Below are 17,352 nucleotides of genomic sequence, written 5' to 3'. Positions count from 1 at the left end.
GCAAAAATGTTGGGGCCACAGAATACCAAAAGGCAGAGTTGACTTGAGAAATGTAAGATTTTATACTAATCAATGACTCACATAAAACAGAATTTCTTACTGTTCTATTAATGTTTTGTTGTGGGGACTTTCTTACATATTGTATTGCAGCAGCATCACTGGCCCCTGCTTACTAAAAATTCCAGTATGGCCTGTCTGTATATACCATACTGACATGTTTTAACTCTATTCAGAATAAAAGATGATTGGTCTCAGATTCCTGTTTCTCAAGTGTGTTTAAGGAGTACATATTTACCAAAACAAACGTCTAGCATTAGATGGAAGAGCATGGAATACCTTGTGGCTGAGTTAGTTCAGCCAGGTGTGGTAGCCAGAAGAAGTTAGCAAGGGCAGTGGTCGCTACCCTTTACTGAGCAGTTATTGTAATGCTAGGCATTGTACTTAACATTGTATCGCTCCTTACTGGTGTTGCTCAATTGTTAGGACAGTGAAACTGTCTTTTTCTTTGTGCCTTCATGAAGAAAGCAAGGTTGTACTGTAAGCTGGTTTGATCTCTGGACTGACTAGGTCATTAAAAATTATTTCTTAAGGTTTTTTTTTTAAGAGGTGAGGTAAGGTGGGAAGCAGATTTACATACTATTTGGTAAAGAAAAACCTGACAAAACAACTTTCGAGTTTGTATAAAGGAATGTTCAAAAGTTGCCAAGAAAACTTTGAAATAGAATATTTTAATGTAGATCATAAAATTCAAGATTCTAACTATTAGAAAATGGTTTGGAAGTGGGGGAATTGAGCCCTGGACATGATTGTTCAATTGGTTAGAGGCTCATCCCGATGCGCCAAGGTTATGGCTTCGGTCCCTGGACAGGGCACTTAAAAGAATCAACCAGTGAATGCGTTAAAAAGTAGAACAACAAATCATGTTTCTCTCTGTCTCTCATATTAATTTTTTTTAAGTGTGGGAATTGAGATGTTGTGAGAATTTTGTGTCATGGTACCCTCAGTAAGCATCCAGTCAAGTTGTGTGTGCTTGGTGAATATAGATGAAGTACCTTGCTGGCAGTTTTCACTTTGTAATACAGCTTTATTTTCTCTGGTCAGTGGAGGTTTGGACTAAGACTGTGGAATATAATTTTGTGTGGCCCATTGGGCAAGAGTGGCCAGAGTGGTTTATGAGATCAGCTGGCACAAAATAAGATAGGGGTTAGCTTCACTGTAGGGTTATTTTGGTTTTTATCTATTGCCAGAAAAAGTTAGGATCATGGTTATTACTTCTGTCCTTCCCACTTTCTTTTCCTGTTGTCCTCCCTCCCATTCAAATATTTCAGCACTTAACCATGTGCTAGGCATTGTTAAAGACACCAGAAATGTAATAACAAACAAAAGTCCCTGCTGTTCTCATAAGAGAGGGTTCTAGTGGGAGAAGCAGACAATAAGATAAAATATTTTACATGTAACTTCTAATCATAAATGCAGAAGGGGAGGGGTGGGGAGGAAGGGAGAGAGAAAAATGAGAGAGAGAGAGAGAGAGAGAATGTGTGTGTGTGTGTTTAGGGAAGGATGAAGGCTTTCACTTTTAAGATAGGGTAGTCAAGGGAAGGCCTCACTGAAGTAATTAGAGGAAAAGACCTAAGAAAGTGAGGATGTCTGCCTTGGGCATACCAAGTAAAGGACTGTGGTCAATAGCCTGGCATGTCAGTGAAAGCAGTGGCTAAGTGGAATGAGCCAGGAGGAAAATAGGAGATATAACTTGGATTTTAGAGATAATGGGAGGAAAGAGAATAGATAAAATGAGTATTGGTGAAAAGGAAAGAGAGAAATGGAGTTTTAGAATATTATCCTTTGTCTCTTATTTCTTAATTGTTAGTTGACCCCTTCCTTGAGCCATCTCCTTTGCTGTTGCTTCAGGGCTTGCTTGGTATTGTGGGTGGTACTGTTGTTTTATTCTATCCAGGGGACTGATGAGCCTACCTGGGCTGCTTTCTGTTAGGTTGAAAGTCAGGAAACACCAGGCCTGGTGTTACTTTTTATTGAATGGTTTTTTGTTTTTTTTTTAAGATGCTCTGTCACTGTGTTGTTCTAATCCTAAGGTGCCCAGCCAGTTCACCTTCCTCTTTTTACCTTTCAGAGTTTTTATTTGGTTGCCTCTTGCAATATTTCTAGGATTTATAGTTGTATTCTGTTGGTATGGACTAGGAGGAAAGAGTCTACACCATCTTGCTTGGACCAGAAGTTCTTACATTTATTTTTATGAACTAATAAGTTGATCTTGATGAGACTTCATTTTCTTGAAGATACATTTTTTGTTTCTAAACCTCAGTAGCTCTAAATAATACTTCTGCAAGTATGCTCTTCTTGCATAAGAGCTATCTAAGGGGCTTCTTATTCATGCAGATCCCCAGGACTCATTTCAACTCTCTGGTATTTCTTATACACACTAAAGTTGGACCATTGCTCCTGAAGGTTGAGCATTGATAAGAAATTTTGTTCCTTGATCTTTCAATACCTGGTTAAGTGATAGTAGTAATTAAGTGGCAGGGCCACAATTTGGATTTCAGTGTTTAGTGACTCCAAACACCATACTCTTTACAACAAGCTACATTTTGTTCTCATTAATTTTTTAAAAAATACAAATGCTTCATGAATTTGCATGTCATCCTTGCACAGGAGCCATGCTGATCTTCTCTGTATTGTTCCAGTTTTAGTACGTGCTTCAGTGAGCACTGTATTTTTAAAGTTTGTTTTTAAATGTTTCTTTATAGAAATTCTATTGATATACAGCTAATCTATTGGATTAAATACAAAGATCTCTTGATTGTGCTGGAGATCGCCAGAAACAAGATTTCATGGAATAAAATAAGCTGGTATCCTCACTGCCCCTTCCTCCTCCCTGTCAGTACTGTACATTGTACTTTTCTATTCTTCCGCTCATTTAAGGAGCCCAGGGCTGGGGAGTTGGAGAATGGTGAAGAGAGGATTGTTTTCCTCCCAGTCTAAGTTGTGATGTTTCTGAGAAGCTTTCATTTATAAGAAGTGATCCTTGTCAGTCTCTTGCTCAGGTGAGTAAGCTGGATCAAGTACTGGGTTGGCCAAAAAGTTCGTTAGTTTTTTCCTGTACGGTGGCTCTAGTAGAGCTTAGTTGTCTTTAACTTCATTCGAAACAATTTTGTTAGATTGTATTGTGACAGCTGTCATATCAGCGTACATTTTTTAAAAACTTAGCAAATTAGTGGATTTTGAGGTATCTCTTTTAATATCGAAGTTGAAATAAATGGCACATTATGCTTTATTACCTCAAGGAAGGTAAAAATAACTGAAATGCAGAGGTCTGTGACTGAATGTGTCAAGTGGTTTGCAGAGTTTTGTGCTGGTGATTTCTCACTGGACAGTTTTTCACGGTGTGATAGACTAGTTAAAGTTGATAGCAATCAAAAGGAGACATTAATTGAGAACTGTCAACATTATTGTGGGAGAGAGCCAACCTACTCAAAATGCCCAAGTCAATAAAGTTATTGGTGAAAATGAAAAATGTATTTTATGGAAAAATAATAGCTACTCTTTAATTTACGGGTTTTTTTAAAATAAATTTTAAGAGTTTATTTAACCCAGTATATCCAAAATAGTCTCGTATCAAATTATAGCCCATATTTTAAAAATTATTAATGAAATGTTTACATTCCTTTTTTCTTTCCACATCTTTGGAGTGTGATATGCACTTTCACTTACAACACTTCTTAGTACCAGCCATGTGTAAATGCTGAAACAGCCACTAGTGGGGACCGTCTGGGACAGTGCAACTGCAGAACCAAAGAACTTAAGTTCTTCTGACAGGACAGGGACTCATTCTTGAGACCTGAGCGTATCTTAGGTTGTGTTCTCTAGATTGTTCTCACATAATCCTCTAACAGCAGCCAGCAACAGCTGGGGTGGGTGCATCAGCTTCTCTTGGCTAGACTGGTTAATTTATGGCTTTTGAGTGACTGGGATTAATTAGCTATTTGAGATTTTTAAAGAAGGAATTATTCTTACATACAGAATTTGAATATTTTAATCTGTGAATTTTTTTAAAGGTTTCTAAGTGGAATTCACTCTGAAAAGATGAACTCTCTAGGCACAGAAGGAGACAGAAAATTGGTTGATTCATTCTAGAGTAGCGGCTCTTTGAGTAACTAAGAGCCTTTCAAAAGTATTAACTTTGTCATTTTGCTTTATTCTTGAAACAGAGCCCTATTCTCTCAAAAAGACACAGTAACTAGGCCAGTTTTTGTTCTATATCTTCATGCTCAGATTCTAATGTCCAGTCCTATAGACAGCCAAGAACTATATAAACCACTTTCATCTTTTTTGTCATGCTGTACTTTTCTCCATCCAAACACTTTTAATATATCTAAGGTCTTCTGGGTCTTTTAGGCTTCAGTTAGATGTTTTCTTAACAGTTTGTAACTTGAGCAGCCAAATTCATGGGGGGACCCCCAAAAACAATGATCTTCTGGAGGGTGGGCCCCTTGTACTATAGTACAGGCTTCCCCTGCTGGGTGAGTGAGTGTTCTAGGAACCCATCTATATCTGTACTAGCTGGGGATTTGTAAGGGGCTGCATTCAGTTTCAGTGAATTCTTTTATGAAGGTTTTCAGTGCATTTGCCCATTTTATGATGGATGATTTACCAGCACACCTGCCCCACACCACACTGAGTGTTCAGTTTTTGACCAAAAACGGCATGACCTTTTGCTTCACCCCATCTCACCAAGCAACATTGTTTTTGTTTGTTTGCCCCATGGAAAAAATCCTCAGAGGAAAACATTTTGCCAGTGTGGAAGAGGTAAAATAAATGGCTGAAGCACTAAAGCACATCAAAATTGAGGAGTTCAAAAACTGTTTTTATCAGTGGAAAAAAGTCTTGATAGGTGTATTTCATCAAAGGGAGAGTACTTTGAAGGTGACTAAAGTTTAAACATGTAAGAATAAATACACAATTTTTTAAAAAGATTTTATTTATTTATCTTCAGAGGGGAAGGGAAGGAGAGGGGGAGAGAAATATCAATGTGTGGTTGCTTCTCATGCATCCCCTGGTGGGAACTGGCCTTCAGTCCATCATGTGCCCTGACTGGGAATCGAACTGCAGTTGTTTGGTTTGTAGGCCTGCGCTCAGTCCACTGAGCTACACCAGCCAGGGCTAAATACACAATTTTTAATAAATAAATTCCAGGGTTTTTTGGTCCCCCCCTCATACGTGTTACATTTTTCATATTTCCTGGGAATTACATCTTTAAGATGTAATTGATTTACAGTTAAAATACATTGTAAGTTGTGCCCATAAGAGGGCACAGATAATTTGGTTAAAGACCAGTCATGTGTGACATGACTCAGAAATATACAACATGTAAATAACAAAAGAAGAGGATCACACTAAGCTGGAAGAATACAAAGTAATGACTCGTGAGGTAAGTTTGACTAGGAGAGACTTTCGTTGAGGAAGATGAGTTTTAGGGGCAAAATTGCTTCTGGATATTTTCAGGTTAGAGACTAGTATAGGGTGTGACAGATTGGTCTGAGTATTGCTGAGGGTCTCTGTTGGAGAATTATTAGATTTTCTTGTGCTTGGTAGGTTATATATTATGTATGTTACCATGTCTAATAAAAAGTTGGCATGTGGTCATTGAAGAGTTTGAGGTAGCTTAAATAACTGTTTAAAGATTGGGTGTGTTTTAGTACACATCAGTCTTAAACATGTAAAAATTTAATGTACAAAAGTACAAAAAATTTATCACCTGATCTACAGAACACTAAATAAAAAACTAAAGGTGGTTTAGAAGTGTCTGTCTATAGAGTTCAGAAGTGTGGACTTTGTGACAAGGGTTCGTTTGGCAAAATCCACAACATAAGGAATTCTAAAGGACAGATTTGTTTTTTCCCACAAGTTGCTAGGGATCTTATTTTAACTTTAATTTGGACAAAGCAATTGAGACAATCAAGAAATTTGATGGGTATTTGACATGAAAGAATTAGTATTTTTTTAACTATTAAAGTACGTAGACATTTTAAGTGAACTTTTGAGAGATTTATATGCGTAAATATATACAGATGTAATGGTCTGATGATAGGAATTAGCTTCGACATTAATCCATGGGGATGGGAGATAGATATTATTTGTAAGATTGAATTGGTCAAGAGTTGATAGTTGAAATTGATTGATGGTTATATGAGAGTTTATTATCCTTTCGTTTGTATATGAAATTTTTTATTTAAAGAATTCAAGATAAATGAAAACATGGGCCAAGATCAGGGCAGCTGTATTACAGAGTCTATATGATCTGGCCCTACCTCTTTATAGCCAGTGTGAACTTCAGTGTATTCTTCTCCTTGTTTACTGTCTGAGGTCCAGCTACATAACTTGTATACATGTCATTTCTTCCTAAAACACATGGCAGTCCCCAGTATTTTCTATGCCTCTCCACATCTCTTACCTCTCATCCCAGGCAAGTTTGCCTGTCTCAAGTCCTAATTTATTCTTTGAAGCACAGATTAAATGTTTATACCACAGAAAAGTCTTCATCATTTTTTCATCTAAATCTGATGTCATCATTATGATTTCTTACCTCACACTTTGCATGATTATTTGTTTGTTAACATTTGCCTTCCCCATCAAATTCTAAGCTTAATGAGTCACAGTTCTTGTTTGTTAGTATTTTATCCCCAGCACTTAATATGATTCCTAGTAAATAATAGGTGATTAAATATTTGTTAAATGGGTCTCACCTCTCACTGGTCACCAAATTCTCTCACCTGGATACCGCAGTAATTTCCTGGCTTGGGTCTCTATTAACATTTTTAATGACTCCTGAATGTGTTTTTATAATAATTAATGAGATGATGCCACTCTCCTGATTTAAAATTATACCATTCATTTGCTCCCAGAACACAGTTGAACATACTCTGTGATTTGAGACCTCGAATGACAAGACCTGTATCTACCCCTTGGATCTTTTGTGAGACTGCTTTCTCTTAGTCCCTAGAATTGATATGCTTCTTCCTGCTCAGCACTTTAACAGGTTCTGTTTCTTCTGCTTCAACTATTCGTGTGTGTGTTTGCCTGGTAAACTTTTACTTTGTTATTCCTCTGTCACTATGTGTTGAGAATCTTTCTTGTTACACTCTTAGTTAGCCATCCTTTTTACCCCATAATATACATTTTTAAAAAGATTTTATTTATCTTTAGAGGGGAAGGGAAGGAGAGAGGGAGAGAAATATCAATGTATAGTTGCCCTTAATGTGTCCCCTGCTGGGAACTGGCCTGCAGCCCAGGCATGTGCCCTGACTGGGAATTGAACCCCGATCTTGGTTCGCAGGCCCGCTCAATCCACTGAGCTACACCAGCCAGTGCCCCCTAATATACATTTATTAGATCTTGCTATTTTGGTTTGTATCATAATCATTTTTTTAAAAATTAGTTTGTAATTATTTGTTCAGTGTTTGCTTGTCTTGCAAGATTTTAAAGCTCCATGAGAAAAGGAATAGACTTTGTGTGGCTTGCCCCAGAAATTCCAGGTCTCAGCTCAATGACTTTTTTGTTCCCCCATGAATAAAAACATCTTTAAAGTGTGTGTGTGTGGGGGGGTGTTAAAGGGAAGGGGGAGGACAGGAAGAGTTCACTGGTAGGTTGAAAGATTGGCTGAAATAATCTGCCAAAATGCACATATCTCATTTCAGTTTCAGACATAATTTGGTTTAAGTAGTAACACAAAAAGGATTAAGTGATCAACTCCCGTAGTCTTCGCAGTAAATTGACTTTGATACATTTTTTTCCTGTTACCACCAACCTAGAAAGCAGATATAACCTAGTTAGAGTGACAGATACAACTGTTTATTAACCCATTCTCATCTGAGATTTATTTATTTATTTATTTATTTATTTATTTATTTATTTATTTATTTATTTAGGAAATGAGATGCTAGACACCTTGTTTTTCCCCCCTGTACTTTTATTTCTTCTATCTCTTTATATTTTGCTGAACACAATGTCTATTCTAGTGTAACTACTTTGGTTTTACAGCTTAAGAGTAATACTTCCTTTTAGGTGACTACAAAGCCCAACACTCAAGAAACTCAGGATTCTGTTGCTAACTGAAAACACCTATTTTCTGAATTTATTTGCCCCTTAGAGATTTTATTTCTCTTCTTATCCCTTTGTATCTTTTATTATATGGCATTGAAATTCAAGGTTATATTTATTTAATAGTTCTTTTTTAATACACATATTGTACTTGGCAGTTAGGATCACATCATTTTATGAACACGACAGTCCTGTGAGGCAGATGTTGCTGTCATTACCAGAAGTTAATTTACATTGTCCAAGATCATACACGTTTTATAACTTGGTTTAAACCTGTCTTCCCTGCTCTTTCCTGTTTCACACTGTCCTGGAGCAAGGTAGTGAATATTTGTATATCCCCCCCCCCCCCCCCCCCCCCATGATTTTCAGTAATGGCAGGATTTTCTAATCCTATCTCATGAATCTAGCAACTGTGTGCTCTGGATGTTCAGGGATGATCTCAGTTTTACCTACTCTAGTCTACTGGTTTTATGTCATCTAAAGAATGTGGTAATTTCAGAATTTAGGTGCCTCAAACTTCCTTGCACACTTGGAAATCGCACATAACTCCGTCAAATAATTTACCAGTTTTTGGTTGAACATAGTGCTGTGTGTAACTTGATGTGGACAGTTATTACAATTTGTTAATAGGAATCTTTGTTTTCATTTAAGGAAAGAACTGGATAGGACTGAAATCAGAACCAAAGATGGAATTATCACCATTAAGGTGTTTTTCTTAAGGTCTTAAGCATATTTGTTGTTGATTTAATGAGGTTTTTTTAAGTTTCTAGATCAAGCCCTAGACTTGTGGCTCATTTGGTTGGGAATCCTCCCACAAAGCAAAAGGTTGCTGGTTTGATTTCTGTTCAGGTCACGTGCCTGGATTTTAGGCCAGGTCCTCAGCTTGGGGCATGTAGGAGACAACTGATTGATATTATCCTCCTCTTCTTTCTCCCCCACTCTGTAAAAAATGAATAAAATCTTCTTTTTATTGTAATTTTTTTTTAGATCAGGGAAAAGTATAACCCACCAGCATTGCTCTCATGGAATTACACATTTTGCATCTTAGAATTGAACTAGGTGGGCTTTTAAGGAAGTGCTTACTTTTGAGTGTTACTTTTAGAAACTGAAGCTTTTGCTCAAGATTTTTCTTTGAGGAAAAGGCAGTAGCTACGATTGCCATCTGTTCAGCTCTATGTGGCAGTGCTGTAGGCGTTACAGATAGGGTTTATCAAAATCTTTTTGTTGAACTCATTGATAAGAAGTTGGCTGTAAGGAGTTCAGTATTGCAAATCCTTTTCTGTTAACAGAAGTTACATTCCTGGTGCTTTTATTTTTGTAAAATTATTGGTAACCACCTCTGAATTAAGTGATTCAGATTATTTTTATGATGCAATAGAAGAGGTTTTATCAGTGTCATCTTTGAAGATTCAATGTATAATTTATAATAAAAATAGAAGCTTGGTCCCCAAATCTAAGAGAGGTTTAATCTCTTTATATAAAAGTTCCTGCCCTGGCTGGTGTAGCTCAGTGGATTGAGCGCGGGCCTGCGAACCAGACAATAGCGGTTCGATTCCCAGTCAGGGCACATGTCAGGGTTGCAGGCAGGTTTCCTGCAGGCCAGTTCCCAGCAGGGGACGCACGAAAGGCAACCATACATTGATGTTTCTCTCCCTCTCTCCTTTCCTTCCCCTCTAAAGATAAATAAAATCTTTAAGAAAAAAAGTTCCTGTATTGATCTTTTTTGTCCTTTTCTAATGAAACATTTTCATTAACTTTACCATTTGAGATGATTTTAAAGAATTAAAGACAACTAATCCCTTTTTTGTTTTCTACATTGGCCAACATGTAAGCTGAGCTCTTTAATTTTTAAAAAACACTATCTTTTTTTAAAGATTTTTATTTATTGTTTTGAGGGGGGAAGGGTGGGAGAAAGAGGGAGAGAAACATTCATGAGAGAGAGAAGCATGGATTGGTTGCCTCTTGTTCACATCCTGACCAGGTACTAAACCTGCAACCCAGGCATGTGTTCTGGGAATCGAACCTGCAGCTGTTATGTTATAAAGCAGACCTGGGCCCATCCCCATAGCACCTTGGCAAAAGACCTAACAATTAATACTGGAAGGAGCAGATGTTTATTTACAACATTTCAACATTGGCGGTGCTCGAAGCACCTTAACTTGGAGCCCTCCTTTTCCATGAGACCCACCCAGCACTCCCCTTGCTTTCTACCAGGCTACTAGCCAAAAACATCCTTAAAAGTTTCCTATATCCTTATTCGTGCAGGATCTGGAGTACATTGCCATTAGCCTTTGTGTAATAGTACAGAAGGGCGTGTGCTGTTTTACTTTGGATTATGGTGAAATTTAGGAAAGGCACAAGTTTTAACAGTCCAGGTAAAATTCAGGTGCAAGAGGTCATGATTTTGCAAGGAAGTCCTTTGTAGCTTTGGAGTTAGCCAGAGCATTTATTTCTTCCTTTGTAATTACTGCTTTCTTTCAAACTACATGGCAAAAAAATTCCTTGCTACAGACAGTATGTCTTTTTCCTTACTACTCTTTCCTTCATGGCCAAGAGCCCTTCTTCCCAAGCCTCATGGTCAAGTGCCAGAGTGGCTGCCACGCTTGAGTTTAAATACTAGCCTGAAGCTTTCTCCGGGACACCGTTTCGGACTTCTTCTACAAAGGGTTACATTTGCCAGCCCTCCAGTATCTTCTGCCTTTCTCTGGTTGCCATCGTTAGTCTGGGCAGGCATGGACCCGCAATGCAAAAAAAACTGCCTTCCTCCCCTAGCACAGGCACAGCAACTGGGAAACCGCCTCCCTGCTCCCCTACGCTTTAAAGTCACGCCCATTTTCCTAGCTCCAAGCTGCAGGCAAGCTATTTAACATGACTGTAACAATGGGCAGCTGTTGTTATGCAAAGCAACTTTTAATGACCCTGCTTTGTTTCTTCTTTACCCACCCAAGGCTATGAAGGATTTGGATCCCCCCCCAGGGGCTTCTTAGCCTACACCCCATTCTAAACCTTGCACCCTTTAGTTTACACAGGGTGATGCTCCAACCAACTGAGACACACTGATCAGGGCTGAGTCCTACATTTTCAAGTACTTTTCACTATATAGTTTCAGTGTGTTTATAAAAGCTTTTTTATTTGTTTTTTTAATCCTCATCCAAAGATATGTTTGTTGATGAGAGAGAAATATCCATTGGTTGTTTTCTTTACTAGTCTGACTGGGGGGGTTGCATCTGCAACCTAGATATGCACTGACCAGGAATCGAACTTGCAGCCTTTTAGTGCGCAGGATGATGCTCTAACCAACTGAGCCACCAAGCCAGAGTCAGCCTTTTAGAGGAATGATTTTTTGTTGTTGTTCAAGTGAATACAATAGATTTTTTATATACTTGGATCCCTTAGAACATTGTAAGTTTTAGATGTGGTAATATTCTAACACTGTAAAGAGAACTGCTAAAGTATAAGTTCATATTACTAAAAGAGAAATCTATACAACATACACTATTTTACACAAATGAACACTTATGCATAGCTGGGAACATTAAAAAATTATGTGGCATTACAAAAGGAAATATCAGTACTGTATTTTCCTGCATTAGGGTATTCAAAAAGCAATTTATAGTGTAAGATTTTAATGGGTTTTTATATAATACATGCAAAGCAAATTTAACCATAGTGTTTATAAAAAGCAAGGAGCAAAATATGAGTTAAAGTGAATTCCCTACTCAGGCAGTGGTATCCCAGTATATGTAGACAAATAATTAGGTACAAACTAGAATAAAGTGTATAGGAAAACAGTATGTTAGGATTCATTCTAGTTTCTTGCAAAACACACACAGATAAAGCATTTATTTCACTAATTGTAAGCACAGTAAGCAATAGGAGAGCTTTTACAAGACTCATCAGTGTTGGAATACACATCTTTTCCTTCATCATTGATGACTATATTAGACACCAGTTCGTCGTTATATTTATGTATCACTGCAACCATAGTCATGTGTTATTTTTATTTTGAAGTCTGTTTAAGCATGACCCTAATGTTAAATCAGTGTCTCTTGGCATTTTTGAGCTGTAAATTATCTGTAATAAATTTACATTTAAGTATTAAGAGGGGAAATCCACCCTTACATCTGGTAAACTGAGTTTCTGTGGCATGTTGGCGTTTTGTTGTTAAGGAAAACCAAACATAAGATGTGAAGCTCTTACTATTTATGGAATAATGTTTTGTGGTGGTCTGCTCTGCCACTGGAATGTAGTAACATCTTCGCATACACTTTTCACCTTTGCTGACAGTTCAGGGGTTTTTGCCCATGTTTCTAGTATTTTGAACAAGTGATACTTTTTGGACACTTGGGGTGATGCATTCATTCCATTAATTGCATTACAACATTGTGACAATTTTACTGAAACTCATTTCCACTCCCAAACTGTCATATTACAAATGTATTCATAGGATAAAACCTGTTTGTAATTTAGGGATTGTTAGCATTCCCTTAATGTTGCATTTTATTATTTTATTGGCCAATCTCCAAAAAAGATGATCTGGAGGCTCAGTTTTATATTGGTGTTTATAAGATTTCCTATATACCAGATCTGTTAGTTTTGACTTCAGCAAAATTGAAAAGGGCTGTTCCTTAATATCAATGGGAAATGAGTATTTATTCCCATTTTTCCCATATTTATTCCTCAAAGTTTCTACAAACTGAAATGTTTTAAGTAACTATCTTTTCCTTTGTACTCTCAGCCTTTCAGATCTTAAAGTGTTTTGGTTTCTTCCCTTTTTTGATATCAAACAAGAAAGAAAAAAATTCTTTGGGTTAAGATGTATCTAAATTCGGAGATAACAAATAGGTTTCATCTTTCCTGTCAATTCAGAGTGCTTGGTGTCCCAGAACACTGTTTTGAGAAGGCTTATGAGCTAAGTTCAGAATCATTGGGTGGAAGAGACTGCTGTAAGATTCTTTGTCCACCTAAGATGACTAAAGGAGGAAGTGTGGTAATTTGCCAAGAAATCATCTTTCCCTTGCTCTGCTTTGGTTTTCAACATTAGGGTTTTATTTTGGCTAGCCATTGTCAGTTGTTAAAACAAACTTGGCTGTGGATACAGTTAAATGGATGTTGCATTAATTTTATTTAACCTTTTTTTGGGGGGGTCTTCAGAGTGCTGTCCTTTACAATATTTGACTCCCCTTATACTTTACTGTTTCCTTGAATACAGGATTTAAAGAGAAGCAAAGGAGCATGTCTGGTTCCATACATGTAAGAGTGATAGGAAGAAATAAGGTTTGAGGGGAGTTTATTTAGGAAAAGGTAGTATGTGACTTATATTAGGAGTAGTAACTAAGGAGGTTGTTGATTAGCCCAGCTGTGAGTGATGGGGACTTGATACTGCAGTAGCTTCAGAAGTGAAATAAACTCGTAAAAACCAAGAGATTTGCAGGATAGGAAGGTGGTGAACCTTGAAGAATAATGAAACTTGGAAACAGGATGTGCAGGTTAACTAGCTTTGCCTTTTTTAGAAAAACGAGGACACTTAGTTTAGGAACGATGTTCAGAGGTTATACTTGAGCTTTTGAGGTTCCTTTCTTGAATTTGGGCTAGAACTACATCTGCAGCCAACCTTGAAACATAATTGTACTTAAAATGAAAGTTTGTTTAAACATTTTATTTATTTTTAGAGAGGGGGGAAGGGAGGGAGAAAGAGAGGGAGAGAAACATCAATGTGTGGTTGCCTTTCATATGCTCCCAACCAGGGACCTGGCCCACAACCCAGGCATGTGCCCTGACTGGGAAGCAAACCAGTGGCCCTTTGGTTTGCAGGCCAGTGCTCAGTCCACTGAGATACCCCAGCCAGGCCCTGTGCATGTTTCTATATATTTATTATTTATGTCTTAGTGCCAGTCTTTATTATTTCTTTTTTAGTTTTTATGTAGTTTAATCATTTCACATTGTTGTAGTTGTATTGATACATGTAGTAATAATTAAATTGATAAACAGTACTTATTTTTGTTGCTTTCAGTTTTTATATGGCTTTTCCATTCAACATTGTCTTCTGAGATAGTCATGTTGGTACAGATAGTTCTCATTAATGTTTTAATTGCTATAGAAAAATGTACTAAAGGAATAAATTATAGAGTTTGTCTAGTACAGCTTAACTTTAGCCAACTATACAAACTAATTTTTAGCTGTACCTCTGTTGCACTGAACATGTTTGTTCATACAGATGTGTGGGTTATGTTCTCTGAAATAAAATTTCATGATGGGTGGGTATGCACATTCTCCACTGATCCACGCATTTCCAAATTAATCTTCAAACATAGTTATGCCAGTTTTTATTGTTATCGGCAATACATGAATTGCTGTTTTCCACATCTCACCACACTTGGTTTTTCCAATCTGAGTTTGAAACAACTTTTTAATATTTGACCTAATACTGGCATATTTTTATGTATTTATTGGCCCATGTGAATTTTCTTACATGAATTTGGATTTCTTATGTAAATTTTCTCTTACATTGCCTTTTTAAACCTACTTATTGTAGTTACATATTTTGATAGTTAATCTGTAGTTATGTTACAGATATCTTCTATCAGTGAGTGGCTTGCCTTTAATTTTATTGAATCTTTTATTGTATGTTGGAAATTGGCTAAGTATTTTGTTTGTAGGTTTGACTTAATTTTTTTCCTGCTCTGAAGTTCCAAAGGTACTCGTTTTGTGTGTTTAAGTTCAGCTTTTCAGACTGAGAAATTTGAAAACAATGTGATTATATCACAAAGAAGGGAACTAATTTTACTTTTTCTACTTCAGTATCATTTATTGAATGGGTCTATATTTCCCCACTGATATGAATGCCACCTTGATTATATGCCCTGTTTTAAGTTTCGGGGCTCCGTGTCACTGGTCTTTTTGTCTTTGTATACTGTCTTAATTATCATAGCTTAACAGTTAACCTGTAATCTGATTTTCTAAAAAATTTCATAATACTTTCTTTAAAATTTCTCCATTGTTGGTCCTTTTTTTCCATGTAAGTTTTTGGTTCAGTTTGTCAGCTTCCGTTTAAAACCTGAAACTTACTAGAATTTATAGATTCCTATGACAGTTGTCATCTTTTTTAAAAAAAATCACTGTTGTAGGTCTTTCATGTTTTTAGGTTTTATTTTTTATGTAAAGATCTTTTGTATGAAACATTAGCATTTGTTGGTGTTATGAGTAGTTCTTTTTTTAATGAGGTTTTGTGGGTGTTTTTTATTTGTTTTTTTACTTGTTGGCACATATAAGACATTATTAGTTTTTGTTTATTGATCTTTACTTGGCTATCTTGCTGGATTTTTTTTATCATATGTCTTAAAATAGAAAATATTTCTATCACCTGAGAAAGCAGTTCCAGAAAAATTGTGTGCCACAAGATTAGGATACTAGAAGGCAATTTTTAATTAGTTAGTTTGGGAAATACCTGTATGTGAAGAGTTTTATCTGTGTGTGTCCTGTGGCAGGCAGACAAAATCTTTTGCTTTTCTTGGCAGTAGAGTTGGTCTATGTATGGGCCTTTAGATGTTAAAAAGCTCCCCATTTGGTATATAAAGCTGCTGCTACATGTGTGTGCACGTACACGGAAGCTGATGGGAAGACACACAGGGTAACCCCATGTTACCACAAAAGCAGAGACTGGAGTGATGCATCTACAACAAGCTTAAGGATTGCCAATGATTGCCAACAACACCAGAAACTGAGAAAGGCACAGAAAGAGTCTTCAGAGGGAGCATGTCATTGCTGAAACCTTAATTTCAGTCTTCTAGCTTCTATAAGTGAAAAAAGACATTTCTATTGCTTTCAGTCTCCCAGTTTGGGATACCTTGTTATGGTAACATTGGGAAGATAATACAAACTCCATAAAAATTAAAACACTGATGCAGGAAAAAATCAAGTAAAAAAATGATTGAGTTCCAGTGACAGTGGGTGAAAAGATTGGCGAATTCTCTACCTCCAAAAAACAACTATAAAACTACATAAGCCCTGGCCATGGTAACTCTCAGTTGGTTAGAGCAACATCCAGTTCTCCAAGGTTGTAGGTTTGATCCCAAGTCGAGGCACATACAAGAATCAACCTGTGGATGTATAAATAAAGTGGAATAACAAATTCATGTTTCTCTCTCCCTTCTCCTCTCTATAAACCAGTTTAGAATTTTTAAAAACTGGGCAAATTATTGCAAAACAGCTATTTCAGGGCTTTGGAATAGAACAAAAGGATACAACAAATTGAGCATTTATTTAGTAATAGTTGCTGAACTTTGGGTAAGAATAGTAGCAGTCTAGTTTTGCTTTAACATGGTAGCCAGGAAAATTAGGGTGGCAAGTTGCCTCCCACAGCTCATTCTAAAAGTTCTCATTCCCTCCAAAAAAAATTGAGGATGTTCTCATAGCAAAATAGCGAAACGAATCAAATGAAACTCCGGATTGATTTTCTTATCCTGTCTCATCTCTCCTTTGTCATTCCTGTAGCTATGTAGAAACTAATAATTTGGTTTTATGTTTTGGTATTTAAATAAAGTCACACTGTATTATTTTTAAAAATATTGCTGCTACTCTCGGATTTCACTCACTTTTTTTCCTTTTAGGAGGCGGAGGTCAGAATGGAGATGGGCTGCAGACCGAGCAGCTATTGTCAGCCGCTGGAACTGGCTTCAGGCTCATGTTTCTGACTTGGAATATAGAATTCGGCAGCAAACGGATATTTACAAACAGATACGTGCTAATAAGGTGAGGGATGAGTGTCTGGTCTTTTTTTTTTTTTTGGCCCAGCTAAACACTACCGTTATCCCTTTTCCGCTATCCCTCAATAACTCTTAACCATGTCAAAGAGAATGGTTTAATATGGTCTCATAATAGTGGTTTAATTTGTTTAAGAGCCTGATGTTGCTTAGTGTGGTGCAGACATCACTACTAGGATATATTGTGAAATTGAACATCTGTTTAGAACAAAAACAGTTTGTATATCTGGGCTAACAGGAAGCATAAGAAAAAGACTGAATAGTGTATTTCATTGAGTATAACTGTCATATTTGCTATGTATATGGAAAAGTGGTGATGACTAAGGATTTTCATCTTGCTATTTTGCATAGATATATTCTCTTTTACTGGGTAATTAAGCTTCCCTTCTTTCTTGAGGCAGAATAGGATTTTTCCTAAAAGATTGCGTAGGCAAAATTAGACATTGATGATTAGGATTTTGATTTTCCAGTGTCCCCC

The 17,352-nt window shown here is 36.9% G+C and overlaps 1 protein-coding gene and 1 non-coding gene across 5 annotated transcripts in view; one reads left to right on the top strand and one right to left on the bottom strand.

Annotated features, from left to right (window-relative positions):
- KANSL1 (KAT8 regulatory NSL complex subunit 1) overlaps window positions 1-17,352 on the top strand; it is a 160,916-nt gene that overhangs the window by 87,395 nt on the left and 56,169 nt on the right. For all 4 annotated transcript variants that reach the window (XM_037163683.2, XM_037163681.2, XM_037163684.2 and 1 more), the window contains one exon: window positions 16,722-16,863. In XM_037163683.2, the coding sequence (XP_037019578.2) occupies window positions 16,722-16,863 (142 nt within the window). The remainder of the gene's footprint in view (window positions 1-16,721; window positions 16,864-17,352) is intronic.
- Window positions 2,623-2,724, bottom strand: LOC119062721 (U6 spliceosomal RNA). Its single transcript, XR_005085024.2, has one exon. It is a non-coding gene; the product is annotated as a U6 spliceosomal RNA (small nuclear RNA).

The sequence above is a fragment of the Artibeus jamaicensis genome, unplaced genomic scaffold (assembly GCF_021234435.1).
Source record: "Artibeus jamaicensis isolate MK-2021 breed Jamaican fruit bat unplaced genomic scaffold, CSHL_Jam_final contig_1998, whole genome shotgun sequence".
In the NCBI taxonomy this organism is placed as follows: domain Eukaryota; kingdom Metazoa; phylum Chordata; class Mammalia; order Chiroptera; family Phyllostomidae; genus Artibeus; species Artibeus jamaicensis.
Note: the sequence above shows the minus strand (reverse complement) of the source record. Positions and strands in the feature narration are given on the sequence as shown.